Genomic DNA, 19738 nt, shown 5'->3' with positions numbered 1-19738 from the left:
TTTACAATTTAAAATAGGAGAATGCTGCAACGCCTATTTGCTGTGAAGGTCCAGAAATGTTTTGAGGTCTACAAATTTTCATTTTGGGTGAACTTATCCTTTAAATCTCAACAAAGCTAAAACTTTAAATGGTGATAAAATGGTGTTATGGGTGGTTTACATGCAAGAGCTACTTCTTTTTCTTTCTTTTTTTCGCGAACAGCTCGCTGCAGAGACCCTTTTGTCAAGTTTGGTAACATCATCAGAGACCAGAAGCTCTGCAACATGTTATGATAATTCAACTACTGCAGTAGGAAAACTGCAGTAAAATACAACCTGGGTTATGTTTTTGGAGCTTGGGCAATCAGTTCTGCTGGCTATGATAACATTGTACTTGCCAAGCTAACTGCTGAGATCTTGGACACAGCAACAATCCCTCACTGTAGAGGAAAACCATGAGGCTGCACAACTATGGTAAGCAGGTAAAAGTTACATAGGGGAGTTATTTGCTTCATTTTAAAGTCTCAGTGAAGCAGAAGTAGTAATAATAGTAATGTGACACATGTGAGGGTGTAACGAAAGGTTTCACCTACTCAAATTGAAACTCACATCTCAGAGATTGCTCTGATATCAACTACGACCCACTAGATAACAGTCAGGTGCAGTTTTATATGATTGGCAGGTCTGTTTAGTTGCCACAAATCAGATTTGACTCAATAAAATGTATATGTATACACTCCCAAAGTTTAAGATGACTCATCAAAATGACATTACAAACTGGTATCTTTATCGTATATTTGGCATAGGCCGAGAGATAGCTGGAGGTTTCCTGTCACAGTGACAGATTAAGGTATTGTGACACAGCAGGAAACAGAGCAAGAGAAAGAACGTAGTTGCATTTCACACAGAAAAAGTGAGATACAGAGAGAAAGACAAAGATAGAATTAATCATAGTTTACTTCATCCTGTCTGTTCATTCTAATACCGAGAATAATCATAAGTAACCCCTATGATTAAGGAAGCCACTTGCTGCAATTCTGAATGCACACTAAGTATCTGTAATTAACAGTTCTACTTTCAGCATAATTATAATAACTAAAACCACTATAAATGACCTGCCATCATCTATAATTATAATATCTACCATCGAGGTAATTATACAATCAGAAGGCCAGTTAAAAGGGGATGAGAGAAACTGGTATCTTTTCATTAACAGAAAATATCTCACGGACTCTTTGATGAGCGCTGATATCAGTGTGCGCAGTAGGGGAGGGGGCAGCAGCACGACCCCCACTGACTGCTTTGAACTCATCTCTGGCATCATTAATGCATGATGATAGTGATTAGAGGAGAGAGGGCCACCATGCCAATTTTCATACAGAAAAACAAGACAAGAGGAGCAGGACAACTGCTAGCTCATATGCAAAGAGCCCCGGAGTGACAAACACAAGCTCTTCAGTCACAGACACTGAACTAACCGTGTTGAAACACCCCTTTTGGATAAAAAGCTACATGCTGCATAATCCCCTCCAAGGCTTGTCTGTATTACACCAATGATGTAGCAGCTATGGCCTTTCAGAGTTTTGACAGTTGTTGTTTAGCCCCCAAATTATAGAGCCTGAAAGTGTGCCACCTGAATAACTATAGACTTTCGTGTTTAATTATAATTAATTCATAATTTGATCAATTTAAAAAAGCTATTACAACTTGATTAATTTCATTTGCATTTAAATGATGAAAAAAAATGACAACACAAAAATCATTAACAGAAGGAGAGGTCCGCTACTCTGTGGATTGGACTTTAATTAATTTGTGGGCGGCACACAGAGTACACATCGAAGTGATCACAAAATAGAAACCGTAAAATGTAAAAGCAGGAAACAAACAAACTTAATATGAGAGGCGCCATCATCATTTAAAGACAGAAAGATGAAAGAATTGATTGCAAATTTAATTAACTTTTGGATGACAAAAGTAAAATTTCCCCACAAGGTCCATTTAGTAGCTGTTCTGGAGCTTTCGATTCTATCACATGAACTGCACTAAACCCAGTCATATCAGATACTGTTCTGATCCAGAGCCACTTACCAAAGAGAGGAGAGCTCAGAGATTACTTTGTAACTTTTTTGGATTAAAACATGGATTAGCGTAGCGTAGTGATCTTCACTTGGGGTGAAGAGGTCGACCTCAATTTAAACACGCAGATGCACACAATCGGTGCGTGCTGTTGTTCGCTAGCTTAACGCTAGCTAAAGTACAGTAAGGTAATTTGGCTGTTTGGGGTGGGTAAACGCTGGTGCGAGTAGGATGAGAGCAACGCTAGGTGAAATTGGCCTCACTTGTGGTAAACAAACCAATAAACAACCACCACGGCTGATGAAAATCTATCTGATATGATTCAAGCACAAATGTTCATAGACTTTTATTCACGTTCACCGACTTTCCCTCTCTCTCTGGTGCTCTCCCGGAAGTTATAGTGGCAGGCTGTCATTGTTGGAAACGTTTGGGATCATGTAAGTGAGGTCTTAAGCCATTTCGATGCAGCAATCTTGCATGCTCTAGCTTTAAGCTACGTTTGGATTCATTATTGTATGCTTGCTTTTCTAAATTTGATGATCGATCATAGATATAGTTAAACACAATTCAAAGTTAAAGTTACTCTTCCAGTAGTCCTCCCATGACTGAAAGAATAATAAGCAATTGCTGTTATAAATAACAAGCTCTTTGAAACATCAACAAAGCAATCACTTTGATAATCACGACTCGAGGTCCTGACTTCAATATTTATGGACCCCATTCAAAGAGAACAAAAACACTTACACGTCCCTGCTAAGTTTAAAAGGTTTATAAATCCTTTCCCAGTGGCTACACCATACAATTACTTGGGGGAAAAAAACAACTAATTTACAGGAAAGTATTGCTTTGATTGATACATAGTATACACCTCGACCAGCTGGAGTACACTCACAGCACTAGAAGATAGTTACTGATGCTGGTGGATATTTGACAGGTACTTGCAGGGAAGAGGAGTCGTTTTCTGTAGTATTTACACAGTGAAACTCAAGCTGTTACAGCCTGAACCTCTCATGACCTCAGCTGAATCATTTAACGAGAATTATTTCGAGCCTGGTTCCTAGCTGTGTTTAATATACCAAGTTAGTTGCTGTAATGATTTGGTAGCGTGCTATTTGTTTCAACAGGACAGCATTTGGACCACAAAAGGTCTTCTTAAGCTTTCTGTATTTTACTTCACATTATGTGAGATACACCATTTGTGTTTGAAAGATTGTGTCATCCATGAAGAATAAAAGAAGAATGCGAAAGAAAACATTTACATACACGTGCCTCCTGATGACTGTGATTACTGATCTTTCCAAATATTTACCTGTAAGTAAATAGCTGTCAGTCGCAGCAGAACACTGGTGTTCTGTGCACTGTTTAGGTGAGGCTTTGCACGTGAACCTACTGGTGTATCTCACTATCAGTCGACATATCAATGATGTTCCCTGGTGGTCTGAAGGTTAACACTGAACATCAGCTGCAACATCTGCATCCAGCCGGGGGACCATGTCGCATGTCTCCACCTCTCGCTCCTCTTTTCCCCCCCAATATCTCTTTGCAGTCAACTGTCTAATAAATGAATACAACATTTGCGCATCAACGTTTTATAATTTATTGGAGAAGAGTTTACTTTATAGTTGCCTGTTTTTGGTTATGGTGTACTATTCACATTGTACGATACGATACGATACGATATGATACGATACAACTTTATTGTCAATTTACACTAAAATTCATTTTGCATCCTCCGGCAGCTCCGCTCAAGAAACTTATACACAAATTACTAGACATACAGTTACACATAGTAGGACTGAAACAGAGCTAGCCCAGGATGTGTTGCTCACAGCCAAGCAGCACACTGGAAGGGGTGTTGTGGACCCCTATGAAGTCACAGGAGATGTGACCGGGGTGCCTTGAGTTAGTCCTGTTAATTATTGGTTAAGACGCTGTTGTAAGCCCATAGATGCAGACAGTTTCACCACAAAACTCACTGATTTCACTGACTACTTGGACTACTGTTCGGTAATGAGCTGTCATATCCAACACATTAACATTTTTTTGAAAAATAAGGATTTGCTTTATCCATATTCACACATTGAGGTAAATAAATACCTCATTGGGAAGGTATATGCTAAATAACAGCTGATTGAAGGTAGTTGGATTTATGGATTAACTGATTTTGACTTCTGGACAGATGAGTGAATCAGTGCATAGTGCATGTCACATACGAAAACTGACTTTAATATAATGTATGTGAATGCACGGCTGACTGGAGGACTAACTAAGCTGGAACGAGGGAATGTGTGCATAGAAGAATGAATGATCAGACAGACTGCAGGGGGAGCTCACCTTTTGTTCACCCTCCTCCTCATCGCTGCTGATCTTCAGGTCATCCTCCAACATTCTGCGCAGAGACAAAGAGACACGTGTTATTGCAGTCCTGACCTCCTGTCTGCTCGTATTAGGTCGGATTTGCCGAGTCGTGGTCGGCGATTCCCTTTCATGAACATTTCTGGCAAACGGATTAATTACACAGCAGAAGAAGCAGAGCTGGTTCATGTTAGGGAGTGAAGAGGTGGACAGTGGATGGAGCACTTCGCTGCCTTAAAACCTACCAGATGTTCGGCTTTTCGAGCTCGGAGGAGGAAAGCCAGATTGTTTTTTCACCTGGAAACTTTCTGTCTGACAAGCGCTGACCTACAGCCAAGAATTCCTTGGAAACAAAGAGGACGTGCTCGGCCGAGATCAGTCCCCTGGTCAGGACTGTACACGGATACTTTGGAGAGGGCTAATAATTACAAAAAGGACCTGCTTGTCGCTTTTATTGGCTTTCGTTTATTCTCACCACGCTAGAGATGAAATGCTAACAATATAGATGTACGGAGGCTGTGAAAGAGATATACAAGACACAGTCGATAACATGACCTCCCTCAGAGCATCACCTGCTCCTTACCGCACAAATTATTCAGTATTTATGTGCTGTGCATTGGCAAGTTCCTGTGTTTTATTGCTTTATATAAACCCTCCACACAAACTCCTGTTATTTTAAGCTGGCACTGCTATTGTTATGACAGGAGAATCCCCTAAAGGGATTTTTACTGCCTCACGAACCACTCTTGTCAGTGCTTGCACCGCTAAAAAACACTCCCCAGTGTTGTGGTGTTTTCAGATGGGACCGTACGAGTGGTGAATAACTGAAGCACAATGAGAAAAAAGCTTTGCAGATAAGCGGGGCACAGTGCAGCACACGCAGCGATGATAGATATGTTTGAATGAATGAATAATGGATTCATGTTTTATTTCATAAGAAGGGACAGATGGAGAGAGGGAGATAGTGAGTGAGATGGAGATGATAATGACAGAGAGGAGAAGGGGAGCGCGCGACGGAGGAGAGGGAGATGGAGACTCAATAGAGGAAGCGTGGAGGGGAAAGGAATAAAATGCAAGAGAGAGTGGAAGCATCCATGAGGACAGACGCAGTCAGATATAAATGAGTTATGGACTGAAGCATCCAGCTTGGAAAGCACGGCATCAGATTTCTACAAGGCTCTTAATTGCCTTCATAAAACGGAGTCTTTTTATTTCTCAAAGTAAAGCGCGAGCAGTGCTCCATTACTTGCGGAAGTTTGTCTGAGAGGATGTTAATATTTTCCGAAGCTAAATCAAAGCCACGCTCAGCTAATGACTAATTGCTCAACACAGCATTTCAGATGCACATGAACTCCGGCTGCAAAACAAAACACACGCATAAATCTTTCTCTTGAGTTGACTTGGCTTTAGGGGGAAAACGCTCAAGCTGAACAAGCTCCCTGCCAGCGTCTCTGTATCGTCGTCCACAATGAAGACAAACTTATTCAGACCAGCTCACAGCCTTAAAGGAGACCTTTTTAAATTTTTTTTTATTTCCCTCTCCATCAGTGTTTTAAATGTCCGTGTGCATGTAAAAGATTTTGACAGTTCGCAACAACAGGAGCTCCTCTCTCCCACAAAAAACACTGCTCCTGAAACGCCTCGTCAGTAGTCCCTCCTTTAATTCTGTGACTTTGTGACATCACACTTCATCACCATGTCACATATTTACATAATTTATGCCTAGCGGCTAGTTCGACACATAAGAATTGATTTAGCACATCTACTCTGTTGTTGTAAGCGGCTGTTATAAGCTCAGGCATGTGTGAGCTGACCAATCACGATACTGGGCGCTTGGGAGGAGGGGCCTTAAAGGAGGAGGGTTTCAGACAGAGGGGGAATACAGAGCTGCAGCACTGGACAGTATGAGAAAACTGATGTGTTTTTTTGAACATTAAATCATGTAAACCTATTCTAGAAGTAACCCAAAATAAAATGATGAGCCTAAAAATGAGGATAAAATGTCTCCGTTAACTCTGTCCTTCTCTGCTTCTTGTCCCTCTGTGTTCAACAGGAAAATATCCTCTCATTTATCATTTCATGACTCCATTTTGGCTCTTAGCGATCATTGCTGCACTTGGATCTCCTTTTAATGCAGGTTCTGTTATGTGTTGTTCTTTCCATTGCTTTTTATGGTGGCCAGCACTGCTCACACCAACTCCATCCTTCATTCAAAAGCTATGCCAACAATGCGAACCACATACTGTAACTATCTGTGAGTCAGACGGTTTGTTTAGGGCAGTGGTTCCCAACCTGGGGGTCACGAGATCATTAAAAACAGCAAAGCAGAAAAAACAGTTTCCTGCTGTAACAAATTAGGTTAACTTTTTCAGGCTTTCTTTGAATCTTTGCATTTTTCTTTGTGAATCACCGGATCATTTTACCTCTAAAAATGAGTCAAGAGTGAAAAAAAATCTCTCTTTGATTGAACTGGCTGTGAGAGGAAGACATGCATCCAGTGACAACGGGTTGAGAGTAGACAGTGTTTTGTTTTAAGTGGTTATAAGTCTGAAAGATTAGGAACCGCTGGTCTGGTCTAGTGCAAGGAGGCAAAGGTTGAATATTACTGTGGTTCATTATTCTGCAGGAACAACACAGACACGTGAGCAGACTGTAGTTCAACAAGCTTTTGAAGTCGTCGTCATTTTGAGGTTTGTCATGTTATATTTATTCCTGCAGACTGTGTCTCTGTGAAGCGCTGATACAAACACACATGTCAGTGCATTCTTGTTGTGTTGGAAGGTTATTCAAAAATTGATCATAGAATTTACGAGATGCACTCAATATTTTTCATGTTGCCAAACACACAAAAAAAAGGAATTGGTATGAGGGTTGGGTGATAGAGGTTGCCATCGTCCATCACATGGCTGAAGTCATCGAGTACTGAATCCTGTACTGTTGCTGATTTAAAAGGCGCCCGGAGTCGTTGTGACATGTAGGAATTAAAATTAAAGGAAGAACGTTATGTTTCTGTTTTTTTCCAAATCAGGGATGTATGTCGGCGGCTGGCTGACACAGTCAGAGATTGCTACTTCAAATTCAGAAAAGCATAGCAACACCCCCGTCCTCCCACAACTGTGTCATCGTCCATCACAACGTTTCACTGTTGACATCGCCCAATGCCAATTTGGTTGACATTGCACAACCCTAATTGGTATCTTTGATGCAATGTGTCAGATTTTTGCTCTCAGTTTGAGCTCTTACGCAAGGCTCGTTGGTTGTTGTCACTCATGTTGTGTCTTATTATTGAAGATAAATATTTGTTAACACAGGATGCATTAGAATCTGAACATGCACCTGCACAGCAGATGTGTTACTAGTGCTGCTGAATCTCATTCAAAATTAACATTACATTCACTCGGCAGATGCTTTTGTCCAAAGCAACTTACAGTGAGTGCATTCACACTCCAACATGTTTCAATAACATCACAATAACACTTGGCTGCTTATTGTCCTATTGTCATCTGACTGGCCTCCTGTAACTTGGTGCTGACAAAGCATCATGTTTTGACAGTATTCTTTTCATATTGAGCAAACAGAGACCTTGTAGGTGGCAGTGTTAAGGCCCCGCTCTGTGTCTAGGATGTTAAACTGCACTCTGGGTTTCTGTTGCTGCCAGCAGGTGAGACGACCACACTGCCGACTGAGCAACCACCGAAGCTGCTCCGACTAGACACGAGTCTTCTTCACTTCTTCCGCTCTGTTGCATACACGCAGTTGTCTCAGCATCATGTGAGCGGATCCGAGCGTAATGAACCTCATGCAGCAGGAGGGTAGGGTATCTCTCTCTACTCTCTGCTCTAACCAAATAAACAAATTAAACACAACATATTCTATGTAGCATTAATGCACAGAGCCTGTTTGAGAGGGATTACTGTCAGATGAGTTTTCTGTAATGGTCGGACATTGTAAACATTCGGCAAAGAATATAGCAATTAGCCTCAACGGCACAATTACTCTTGAATAAGACGAGGTGTTCATTATCCCGAACATTTTACGCTGTTGAGCATCGCAGTAAAAACAAAGAACTGCCTAATGGCTGCAGTAAACAGGCATTGTTTTTAACCAATAACAATTATTTCACCCTAATAAACAAAGCAGCATTTATGCTTGAATACAAGATGGGAAAAAAATTACACCTCAGGGCAGACAATAGTAATCAAAAGCAAAAAGGCTTATCGGCTTTGGAACCAAAATAGTGTAATAAGCCACAAAAAGCAGTGCAGCTCCGGCAGACATCATCCTAATGGAGATACAATTAACTATTTAAACACATATCTAAAGAGGAGGAAATGAGAGTTTACATGCTGACCTGGAATTTTAATGAAACGAGCTGAATTAGTGCTGACTACAGACTGCTTTGACATCTTTTTAACTTGCAGGATTTTTGCATCATCTTTTGGCCATCAAGTCTTTTTCATTTTCAAAAGCTTCTGTCTGACACTACGCTTGCCACATTTTCTCTCCTTTTTTAAAATGAGCTTTCATCAAATGCATAAATAATTCATGGCACTTAGCACTTGAAAACTCTCATTAGAGGTAGTAACACAGGAGTTGTCATATTGAACTAATGTTAAAGGGATAATATGACTGTGGATAGAGCAAAAATTCCTCTTCCCCAGATGAGGAAAGAAATTAAACATGAACAAGCACAATGTGTACGAGCACCAGAACTAACAGCTTTTTGTTTTACATCGAAAAAACATTCTGATACAACAAATAGATCAGTGTTCTACAGTTTGGTGATCACCTCTGTCATTTGTTTGAAATACTGTCATCCAAAATGGATAGATGACAAAAAAACCCTTAGCTATTGTTGCCACTATCCATTCTTTCATGTCCTTTACAGTGATGACTTATTCCGATTTTTTAAACAATGGGTCCGTGATTTCAGCATGTAGACAAAAGCCTTGAAGCTTCTTGTTTCTAGTTAGTGGTAATAGAGCGCTGTAGGGAGGCCATTTTTGTAAGATAACCCAGATCACATTGCCCTGGTTCCCTTGACAAAAAGTCTATGGGATTTTAGATTAAAAATGCAAATACATTACATATTTCTACTTACCTTCAATTTAAAGTTATATATTACGTAACAATATTTCTGTCTGCGTAGATTAATGGATTACTATACTACTTTGTAGTTACTTTCAACAAAATGCCCAAATAACCTCTAGAACAATTTAATAACCTAGATCTTTTATAAATCAACGAATGGCCTTGGACACAGGGATGAGCAGGCAGACAAAGGATCAAAGAGAGATATTATGAGATAGGAATAAATATTTCTAATTGTAGGCTCAGTCATATGAAACTACCTTCTATAATGTAGCCTATAATGACATGACAAGACAAATATGCCTTTACATTTTTGTCCACAGAACAAGGAATGCATGGTGTGATTCAAGAATGTAAATTAAAGTGCACTCGGAGGATTAGTCTTCATCTGTCCTATGAAATATGACTCATTTCAGTCACACAGAGACTGAACAAAGAACTTATAGGCTCGGCCATATTAAACACACACAGCCTATATTAATATGGTCGTGGTGTACAGGCTCTTAAAAAAGCAACAATAAACGCTTCACTTTGGTCGGAAACGCGGATTGTAACGCATTACGTGACATAACTGTCATAATATATTACTGAAATATTATTAGTAACGTCTAATGTCGATATTAAACTCTCTTAAGCTTACGTTAACCACAGACCATTCAAAAAGTCTATTGACTTCGAGATGAGGGATCCTGACGTGCAAAAATGCTAACTGATTTCTGGGTTTTGGGACTCATTCCTGCAGGACTCGATTTATTTACACTTTTTTGCTCACTGAAATGACAGCTGTAGCTAGCTAGCTAAAAAAAGCTAATGTTGACAGCATGACTTTTTAAAAAACAGAAGGAGTCCTAAATGCCCTCGATGGTGACACGCTTGCGGTGCTACAAGACTGTGGCTAAAGCTAGAGGTCCCAGAAAAAAAGGTTTGTGATACTAGTGATGGTATGGAGATAAAAGAGCGCCATTGTTCTTGTACTGCAGTGTGTAGCTTTAAGTACGATACGATAAAACTGTTTAGCAGCTTAGCTTACATACATTCCCCCATTCTTTAAAAAGTATGTGTCACTTTTATTGTTGCAAGACAAAAGGCACTTAGGTTGAGTACTAACCAGTGTTTGGCTAATGCAGCGCTATCTCTGGCAACAAGCTCGGCTCAGAGGGGCTGAAGCAAAAAAAAAAAATCTGGACAAAGCTGCTAATGTCACACTCTGATGTAGTGGGCAAGCGTTGGGTTCCAGTTTCCAAACACAGTTCCTTTACTTTTATAAATGAGACTTGTTTTTGCTTAACCCCACAACATGTTATAAGATAATAAAGCTCCTAATGATGCTGGGTCACGTTAGACCACTTCTGTCAGTGGTAAACTTGAATATGCTGAAGTTTACAGCTGAGCAGATAAACACACTGTTTAATCCACTTCCTGCACTCTTCCTCTTGTGTTTTGGATTTTGTAAATGCTAAAGGCCGTTGCTGCGTAGTTACAGTAATTCAGCTGTGAGTGGACAATCACTGTTCAGCGGAGAGACATTTCAGCGAACTGTCAATTTCTAAAACAAAATCATTATGCTTGTCTCGGTCAGGCTCAGGATGAATCAGGGCCGTGAGGCGGATTTACAAGCCAAGATTTCTGCCTTTCCAATCTCCCCCCGCCATGAATCCTGCTGTACAGCTCTGTGAGTGAAGTGGAGTGGGCTGCAGCCAGAGATGTTGCAATATGCTCCTGGCTCACGTTAAATTAATGTAGCTGCACTTTCCCGCTCTGATCCACACAATCTTTTTTTCCTCCTACCAGCAGTGAATTTCATCCAAGAGTCAAGCTTAATTTTACCTTGAGGCGAGCGCAGCAGCGGGTCAGAAATTCTCTGTTTATGTGTGTGTGTGTGTGTGTGTGTGTGTGTGTGTGTCAGAGAGGGAGATACTCACGACTTCTGTGGTGCAGTTGGTGGTTTAGCAGCAGCAGGCTTGTTAGCTGATACAGTACATCGCTCTGCAACACAACAGAGGACATTCAAGTATCACTGTTTTGCATGCGTCTTTGGCTGAGAGTGATTACTGTTTGACAAGCAGCCAGACTCAAATCACTGTAGATGTGAGGTACTTGTGCCACCCTGGAAAACATGACACCCTGCTCCAGTGTTATTAAATTAGTGTGTGTCCATGTGTGTGTTTTCTTCACTGTGGTAACAGGAGTTTGGGTGTAAACACAAAGCAAATGTCCCTTTGCAATAAAATTCAAACTGAAATACACTGTGCAACCACAACAACTTGAGGTGATGAATTCTCCTCCAACACAGATATACAGACTTTCAGAACCCTTTCACTGTATTTTATATTCTAGTCAGCGGCGTTTCTTCAGAGAGAAAAGGCTGCCAGTGGGGAAACATTTCAGCTTTATATACATCACAAACATCTCAAAAGACTACACGATGGGGTTAACAAAAGAGCACAAGTTCAGAGGAGCTTTTGAAGATCTGGTGTGAGTCAGAACTACTGTAATGTACAAATCCAGTATTGGGCAATGTGATGATATATATGATGAAACAAATGAGATTCTTTCAAGTGGTCTACATTTAGATACAGTACATGTACAGTATGACTGTTTAGGCAGCAATCCCTTCAATATGTCCTCTTGTGTGAGACAATCATGGGGAATGTTGCAAAAATCAGTGAGCAGATTTCAGTATTTTTGCATCAATGTGATGAACTATCTTCAATTGTCAAGTATTTAAACAATATAAAATGGGACATTTCAGCATTAAAAAACAAAATCAAAAAACAACAAGAACTTTGTTATACATTTTGTTTAGAGCCCTACCGATATAATTGGCCGATGTTGGCACAGATATATAGGTATTGGTCTATATGTTGTCCAGTATGTGCTGATATGAATGATTCTTTTCTTCTTCTTCTATATTCTTCATATTTATTTTGTACATTAGAGTTAATTGTTAAACTGTAAAACATCCTGCGTCCAGTACTTACGCATCTTTCTCATAAGTGTTTGATTGATTTGAGGGATCAATACTAAAAAAGTGCATTTATGTAAATATTCTGTGTGTATCAATATTTTTTTCTCTCCCAATATCGGCATGGGCCCCAAAAATCCAGCACTGGCCGGGCTCTAGTTGTGTTCAGCTCATATGTAAGATTTCTGAGAACAACTTGACCGTTGTTATATATTTGGTTAAGCTGTGTACTAACATTATCCCAAATGTTTTATCGTCTGTCACTTACAGGAGAGAGTCCGAAAGTGAGGAAGGAAGTTGGGGAACGTGGTTAAACATAACGCGACATGACCTCGTCTGGGAACATTAATGTCTGAGTCACGTCAGATAGATTTTCACCAGCAATAGTGATTGTTTAACAATGAAGACAACAATACTGTCTCAATGATCCCACACTACTTCACGACATCATCAAACTACATCTTTCGTTATTGTTTTGATTGAGAGGCTTCTAGTGGTAGAAATTACATACTGTCATTTTAAAGGGTAACTCCACCAAACCTGTAAAAACAGTTGTTCAACTGCTGTGCGAGAAACATGCTTTTTTTTTGTTATCTGGCCTTTTACTTGAAAACTTGAAAAAAAAGACATGGCTGATAACCAGCCAGGGAGGGCCTCATTAAAAAATTGAGTTAAATTAACTGATTTGAACTGTTTCCACCAGGTATTAACAAGATCTGTATCTGGATGAATTATCTGTATAATGAATTATGATGTACAGGCCTTTTGCATTTACACCTGGTGATAATAAGCATTTTCAATATTCTGCCTGCCTCCGCCTCAATAAGCCAGTTAGAGACCCTTTCCTTTATCCATTTCTGCTCAGGGAGGTTTGTTTCTGCTTGGCATCCGCAATGTTACTGCTGACACTGACACTGCTTTCTTATTTCCCAAACTACGGGGCGGGCCGAGGGTCATAACAAGCTTTAAGAGGAATTAGCATAAATGCGTTAACTTTGACAGCCCCAGTTATTGTCTCATTAATATTGTAAATACTCAAATTCTGAGCTTGAATTTCTTCTCCAAAACTACATAGTGCCCCTTTAAAACCAGTCTGTGCTGAGTGTGTGTTTGTTAATAAATGTCTGTGTTCCTGTGTGTGAGCATCCTCGCTGCTATTAATAATAAAAGACATGGCCTCCACAATCAATCGAACCAACTGAGCTGCGTGCGTACAATCATGTTTGTCTGATTACTTGTTTAGACGAACACAGAAAGATAAAGGAGAGGTTTTCTGACTATGATGCTCTCGGGGCTATGAATTCATTTGAACATCAGCTGCTTTTCTCACATCACTTCTGAGCGGTGTTGCCTTTATGGCCTCACCAGTGTTAATTATCACGGAGCCAGTAGGTGAGTGTTGATGCTGGGAAACTTACTCTGGGTGTTGTAGCCCGAGGTCACATGCTGTGACTCCTAGAGAGAGGGAGAGAGGGAGAGAGAAAGCCAGAGGGCGATGAGTTGAATGAATAAACCAACAGATGTCATTATTGATTTCACAGCAGCACAACGATGCCATTAAACAGAATTCAGATCCTCTCATCTCCCCGCGTCGGCGCCGCACCTCATTCTTAAAAACTCCCTGGCAGGATTAGTGTGACGCTTAGGGCTGAAAGCGCCACAACAGTCTTTCTTAATTCATTAACTACCGGGTCAGATTCAGCGCCTCAGTGTTTACATTGCTGCTTCTCTCGACATCAGCACCAGTGTGATGTTGTGCATATTAAAAGCGATTCATAAAAGCAATCTGCAGAAGAAGAAAACACATCTGCTGTTTCAGTCAGAATATTACTGCCATATCTGAGATAAATGTTGAATATAACATTTATGTTGCTTTTAATGTGACAAATATTCCCACCGTTTACATTTGAGCTGTCATAAAGCATTTTTGTCGGAGCAGGAGAAACTTTACCGCCATCCATCTTTTGAAGCGGCGATTCTTTAGTCCCCGCTTTTATTGTGTCTCGGTCTTTGCTGATTACTGTGTGTTTCTGCACTTCACTCCTCAAACACAACCTGTCAAACAAACAGTGTGGGTGGTGCTACAGTGTCATTTCCTTGAAGTTTCTGTTGAAGTTTCTGTAAGTGATGTTTTGTTGGTTGTTATCACCGTTCATGTTAAAAAACCCACTTATTTCTGTTTATTATCAACAGGAAATCATCTCTTGCCTACCGCAGGTTTTTTCTTCTCAGGAAACAACATAACAGCAACCAGATACCAATCAGAGGTTTTAAAAAATAGAAAATGAAAAAGCCTTCTTTAGCTTGAAGTGGGTTGAAATTTTTCTTTAGGAGAAGATTGACAGGAGCCAAACATTATTAGTGCAACTTTGTAATATGGTGTCCTTTATCAGTGAAGGTCGCTCTGAGTCGGCTCCTTTAAGTGAACAATGGAAGCCAGCTCCCGTCTGAGAGGCATTTTTTTTCTTCTAATAAATGAATACAAGAAAGAGCAAGAGGAGGATGAACGTATTTGTTGGATAAGTTCCAGAAATGTCTCTTTTTGTAAAATTACAACCCAATCATGGTGAGACTTTTGTATGCTGCACTGGTTGCCAACAAAAGTGTTTGATGTTTTTACATGATTTGAGGTTTTCATACCAAACAGAATGTGGAAATATCGTACTCTGGAAATTGTAAGGTTGGGTGGATGTGTATATAATATTGAAAGTGAAAAATGTTTGTACAGAATTTTATTTTTATAGATATTGTATGACTTTGCTAGCTCAGGGTGATCTTGATTTGGTGACCTCTTGCATGTAATTGTGAACACACTTCCAGCACAGCTGTGGACCGTCAGGTAACTGTGGGCTGTATTGACACACTAAGTCACTTTGTGAGTCTTGTGTCTTGAGTAAAGATCTTGAGGACGAGTCATCAACCGTTTTTTTATTAAATCAATGCAAAAAAAAAGAGGAATTATTAAATTTCATTGGAAAATTGGAAATTACAAATAAGCCATAAATTTGAACAACACAGGTTTCTTATGTTCCAATAATCTTACAGCAAAATTTGGTACATTGTGTGTGATTGATTTATGTTAATCATACAATTTTAAATTAAATGTTGAAAATTTACTACCAAATGGACTCTGGGGCACTGAAACACAAAGAAAGTTAAACCAGCCGAAGAGGTTTCTGAACCTGGCAACCCAAAATGTGCTTTTGTTAATGGCTTACAACTGACTTTGAAGCATTAGATTTATTACTAATGAATAAAGTCATAAATTACAATTTACAAAAACATTTATAAAAAGGTGTCATGTTTGAAAAATTCTACCCAAAGATTTAATATAAAAAATATTAACAGCGACAGTTCAGACGTCTGCAGACTGAAAGTGGCTCTCTTCATGTCCACTTCCTCGCAGGAAGGGAATTAAACATGCAATACTTAATTAACATTTTAATTTCATTGGCTGTCACTTGTGCCACTATGCAGGATGAGGCAACAGTAATCTGATTCAATCACAGCAATCAGCGCCGCAGTGAATTTATGAATCAGATCTAATTAGCAGACTGAAGATTCTCAGTGACAGACTGCAGTTAGTTTGGTGATGAGCCGCCGATAAGTGTAGGAGTTTAAGTGAAGGTTTTTCATCTGTGTCACATCTTTTTCCGCCACTCACTGACTCATGCACAAATAAAAGAGAAACGGTGGAGTCAGAGCTCAAGTAGAGAACGTGATAACAAAGTTTAAGGAAGCATACGTGACATTAGTTTGCACTTTTACACCTCAATGTGAGCGGAGAGCTTTTACTCTGGTGAATTAGAGACGAGTGGAACGAAGGCAGAGAGCTCATACTCACCTTGCTTGGGATGGGGAACTTGGTCTGATCAGCCTTCCCAGGAGTGTGTATAGCTGTGAGAGGCGGCGGCCAGGAATGTGTCATCTCCTAAATACACACACACACACAAAAACACCCCTTTTTTATAACATTACACAAATAATCTGATATTTTTGCATATTTGGCTCCAGTCCAAACACAATACAGCATGCTTCACGGTAACTGTAGTTTTGCCCTCCTGGGATAAGTACCTTCTGAATAATAATGATGACTAAAGTTGAGCAAATTCGAGCAAAGGGACTGCTTATGCAACATCTCTGATGCAGAGGAGTTGAGTCAGCATTCAATCAAGGTTGTGCTGAAGCGTCCCCCATCAGAGAGGACTTTATTAGAGTTTGAACTGAGAGGAGCACGGGGAGTTAGTGGCACACCAGGGATCACTGTACTGAGAGTGAACTGAGTGCAGAGTTGTTGAATTACCAAAATAAAAGCTGAGTCCAGTCGGCTGCATTAAAGCTCGGCTCCTCAGCAGCAGCAGCATCGCCTTTCAATTATTCTAATCGCGCAGTCTCCCTAGTTGAATTCCAGCATCAATATGTAGCTTCAAGCTCCCATTAGTTAACAAGATAAGCATATGTGTGTGTGCCTGTGTGTTAGTGTTTGTGTGTACCATAGCTACGTGATCTGTTAGGTATAGGTTGTTTCTCTTTCTCACCAACAGTGGAGAGGGACTGCATGTATGGGAAATCTGCTCACAAGGCAAAGTGAAGCCACCAGCTAATTTTTCATGTAAGCATAAACTCGGGTTCTCTCTTTCATGCCCTCTCTGCAAACACAGACACACACACACACACACACACACTGACACTGACACACACACACACACACACACACACACACACACTCACTCACTCGAAAGTTAAATCCTTTGTAAGTTGCAAATAGTTGTACATATCTGCAACACAATTCCAACATCGGAATTAATTATTTGGTAAATGTTGCATTTACTTTGATTCACACTCGCACAGCTGCCGTACAGCAGCAGGTCACTAGGTCAGAGGGCTTCAAAGGTCACTGACATCACAATTTCCCATCATGCGTCTCTTCACCCCCTCAGGGGTGGATGACTCACATTCATCAGATGACTCATGTTTCCATGGTTAAGAGTGTGTTTTAGTGAGTTGTGTAGCCTATTGAAGATTCCTGAGTATGAGTAAGGTCTATGTGCATGTGTGTGTTCTCCCTCTCTGCAATTGTAACACACTTGGCCTGATGACATACGGAGCGTTGCTAGGCAACGCTTCTCTGACATCATCACGTCCCTCTTAGAAGAGTTCCTGTGTTTTGACAGACGGCACCCCTGATGGTGTGTGTGAGTGTGTGTGTGTGTGTGTGCATGTATTTGAATATGTGTATGTGTGTCTCTAAATGTGTTGCTGCTGCCATTGTATGTGATTAGCTCAGTCTGTCACCCTATCACACACACAGATATTAACACAGAGCCACATGTCACTGTGTTTTACAGTTATTATCTACTAGTCGTATTAACCATAATTACACCTTAACACAAATACACAAAATGTAAATTTACCCTGAATGTCCACATTGTGGTCTCTCACATTTTTCTCTCCACTATCTTTACACACTGGGTCTATTTTATGCCAGAGCAGCCTGAGTTTATATTTAAAGATGCTTTTCATTTGTTGTCCCTGAGGAAATGTAGCAAAACTATATTTTCTTGTTGTGAAGGTATAAGCACAGTGTGTGTATAAGCAAATTGAATATAAATGAGCAGCAAACGTGTATTTATTTAAATGTGTCTTCTGAAGAGGAGGAGACTTCTCAAATGTCTCCAAGACACAGTGCAACAAAGTCGCATCCAGTGGACAGTTAGAGTTGAAATTTGTCCACAATAACTAAATATTTCTCAGTTCTGATCGGTTGGTAGGTTTCTATCAAATACTTCAAGCACGGTGCTCGGTGGAACTAGTGTAAGAAACAAAGCAAGTGGTCTAAGCAATAATAATAGTGTCAGGAGCATTCACTCGATAAAGTCGAATGAGAAACACCTGGGCCCCATGTCTACATGTTGTGGTGTGTAAATGATTCATACGTACTAAAAGTTTTGGTATTGGTCCAGCAGATCACTTCAGCTGGCAGCCGCCACACAGCCACAATGTAATCCTTCGGGGCAACTCCGACCGCCAAAGTTATGAACACTAAAAGTGCTTGTTTTTGCCACTGACAGGCTGAGGTTGTTACTGTTACTGCTTAGACAACTTGACAGTAATGATTAATGCAGAGAAAGACCTTTTTGTTAGACAAAAGATCCATTTTGTAACCAGAAACACAAGTCACATTCAAGGCGAACTGTCGCTCTGAAATCTGGAGAGTTAAACTGTCAGATCAGTTAAACAGACAGCGACGACTTTGGAAATAAATTCTTTCTGGCAGTTCCTCAAGTTAAACTGCTCCCTCCTTCCAGAGTGAGACTGCTTTTTCACCAAAACTTGTGTTTCTGGTTTCAAAAAAGTTCTTGTATTTTTTAACAAAAATTTTCTGTGGCAATTGTTTCACACATCAGCCTGTCAGTGGCAAAAACAAACACTTTTAGTGGACGTGACTCTGACAGTCGGAGTTGCCCCAAAAGATTACACTGCAGCCGTGGACCGATTCCAAAACATTTGGTACGTGTACACAGAAACATATAAATATAGGGCCATGGTGTAAAAAAACCTGAAGTTGCGAACATAATTTGTGCAAAGCATCGTATCTTGAAACCTCGACGTACACATCTGCATGGCTGGATACCACTAGAGGTAAATGAGCAGCGACATGTACTGAGGTGTCTTAATGTAGAAAATAATAGACACAATGGAGGCATTAACGTTCAGCACGCCACATGTTACAGTATTGGCATGGATACATGTATAAGAGACAAAGGTGGTCCGAATACTTGAGGAGTCGGTCTCTTGCATGCTTGAAGGATGGTGGTTTGAAGTCGGTTTCGTGCAGCTTTTCTTTTGTACACAATATCTATGATCCACGCTGTTATCTCGAATTGTGAAAACATCCAAAACAACAATGCTCCTGTTACAACCGTCTTGTAGCTGAGCCGTCACAGAAAGGGAAAAATGAACCGCAGGCCTACGCTCCGATTCACCTCGCCTCACATTTTGAACTCCCTGATCTTTCCACTTGACACGGCTAAAAACCACAGACTGAATTCAATAGTGCACCGATATTATTGACAAAGGCTTTTCATGCAGCTCACAGCACACTATCTGTCACACAGCCTGTTGGCCAGCATATTGATTTGTGAAAGGGAGAGAGAGGTGAATGACAGAAGGGCAGAGAGGGATGAAGAGAGGAAGACAGACAGGGAGCGAAAAAGAGAGCTGGCACAGTGAGCGATTTGACAAAGGAGAGAGAAGAGATAGAGACAAATA

At 40.4% G+C, this 19738-nt stretch overlaps 1 protein-coding gene across 1 annotated transcript in view; it reads right to left on the bottom strand.

The window, feature by feature from the left end:
* The window catches only part of aff2 (AF4/FMR2 family, member 2), a 168436-nt gene that overhangs the window by 53939 nt on the left and 94759 nt on the right, over positions 1-19738 (bottom strand). Inside the window, exons 7-10 of the mRNA XM_073487330.1 lie at positions 16311-16397; positions 13885-13921; positions 11424-11487; positions 4390-4444 (exon numbers count right to left, since the gene is read on the bottom strand). Of these exons, the coding sequence (XP_073343431.1) occupies positions 4390-4444; positions 11424-11487; positions 13885-13921; positions 16311-16397 (243 nt within the window). The remainder of the gene's footprint in view (positions 1-4389; positions 4445-11423; positions 11488-13884; positions 13922-16310; positions 16398-19738) is intronic.

This window comes from Pagrus major, chromosome 18 (assembly GCF_040436345.1).
Source record: "Pagrus major chromosome 18, Pma_NU_1.0".
Lineage (NCBI taxonomy): Eukaryota > Metazoa > Chordata > Actinopteri > Spariformes > Sparidae > Pagrus > Pagrus major.
This window is presented reverse-complemented; position numbering and strand designations above follow the sequence as displayed.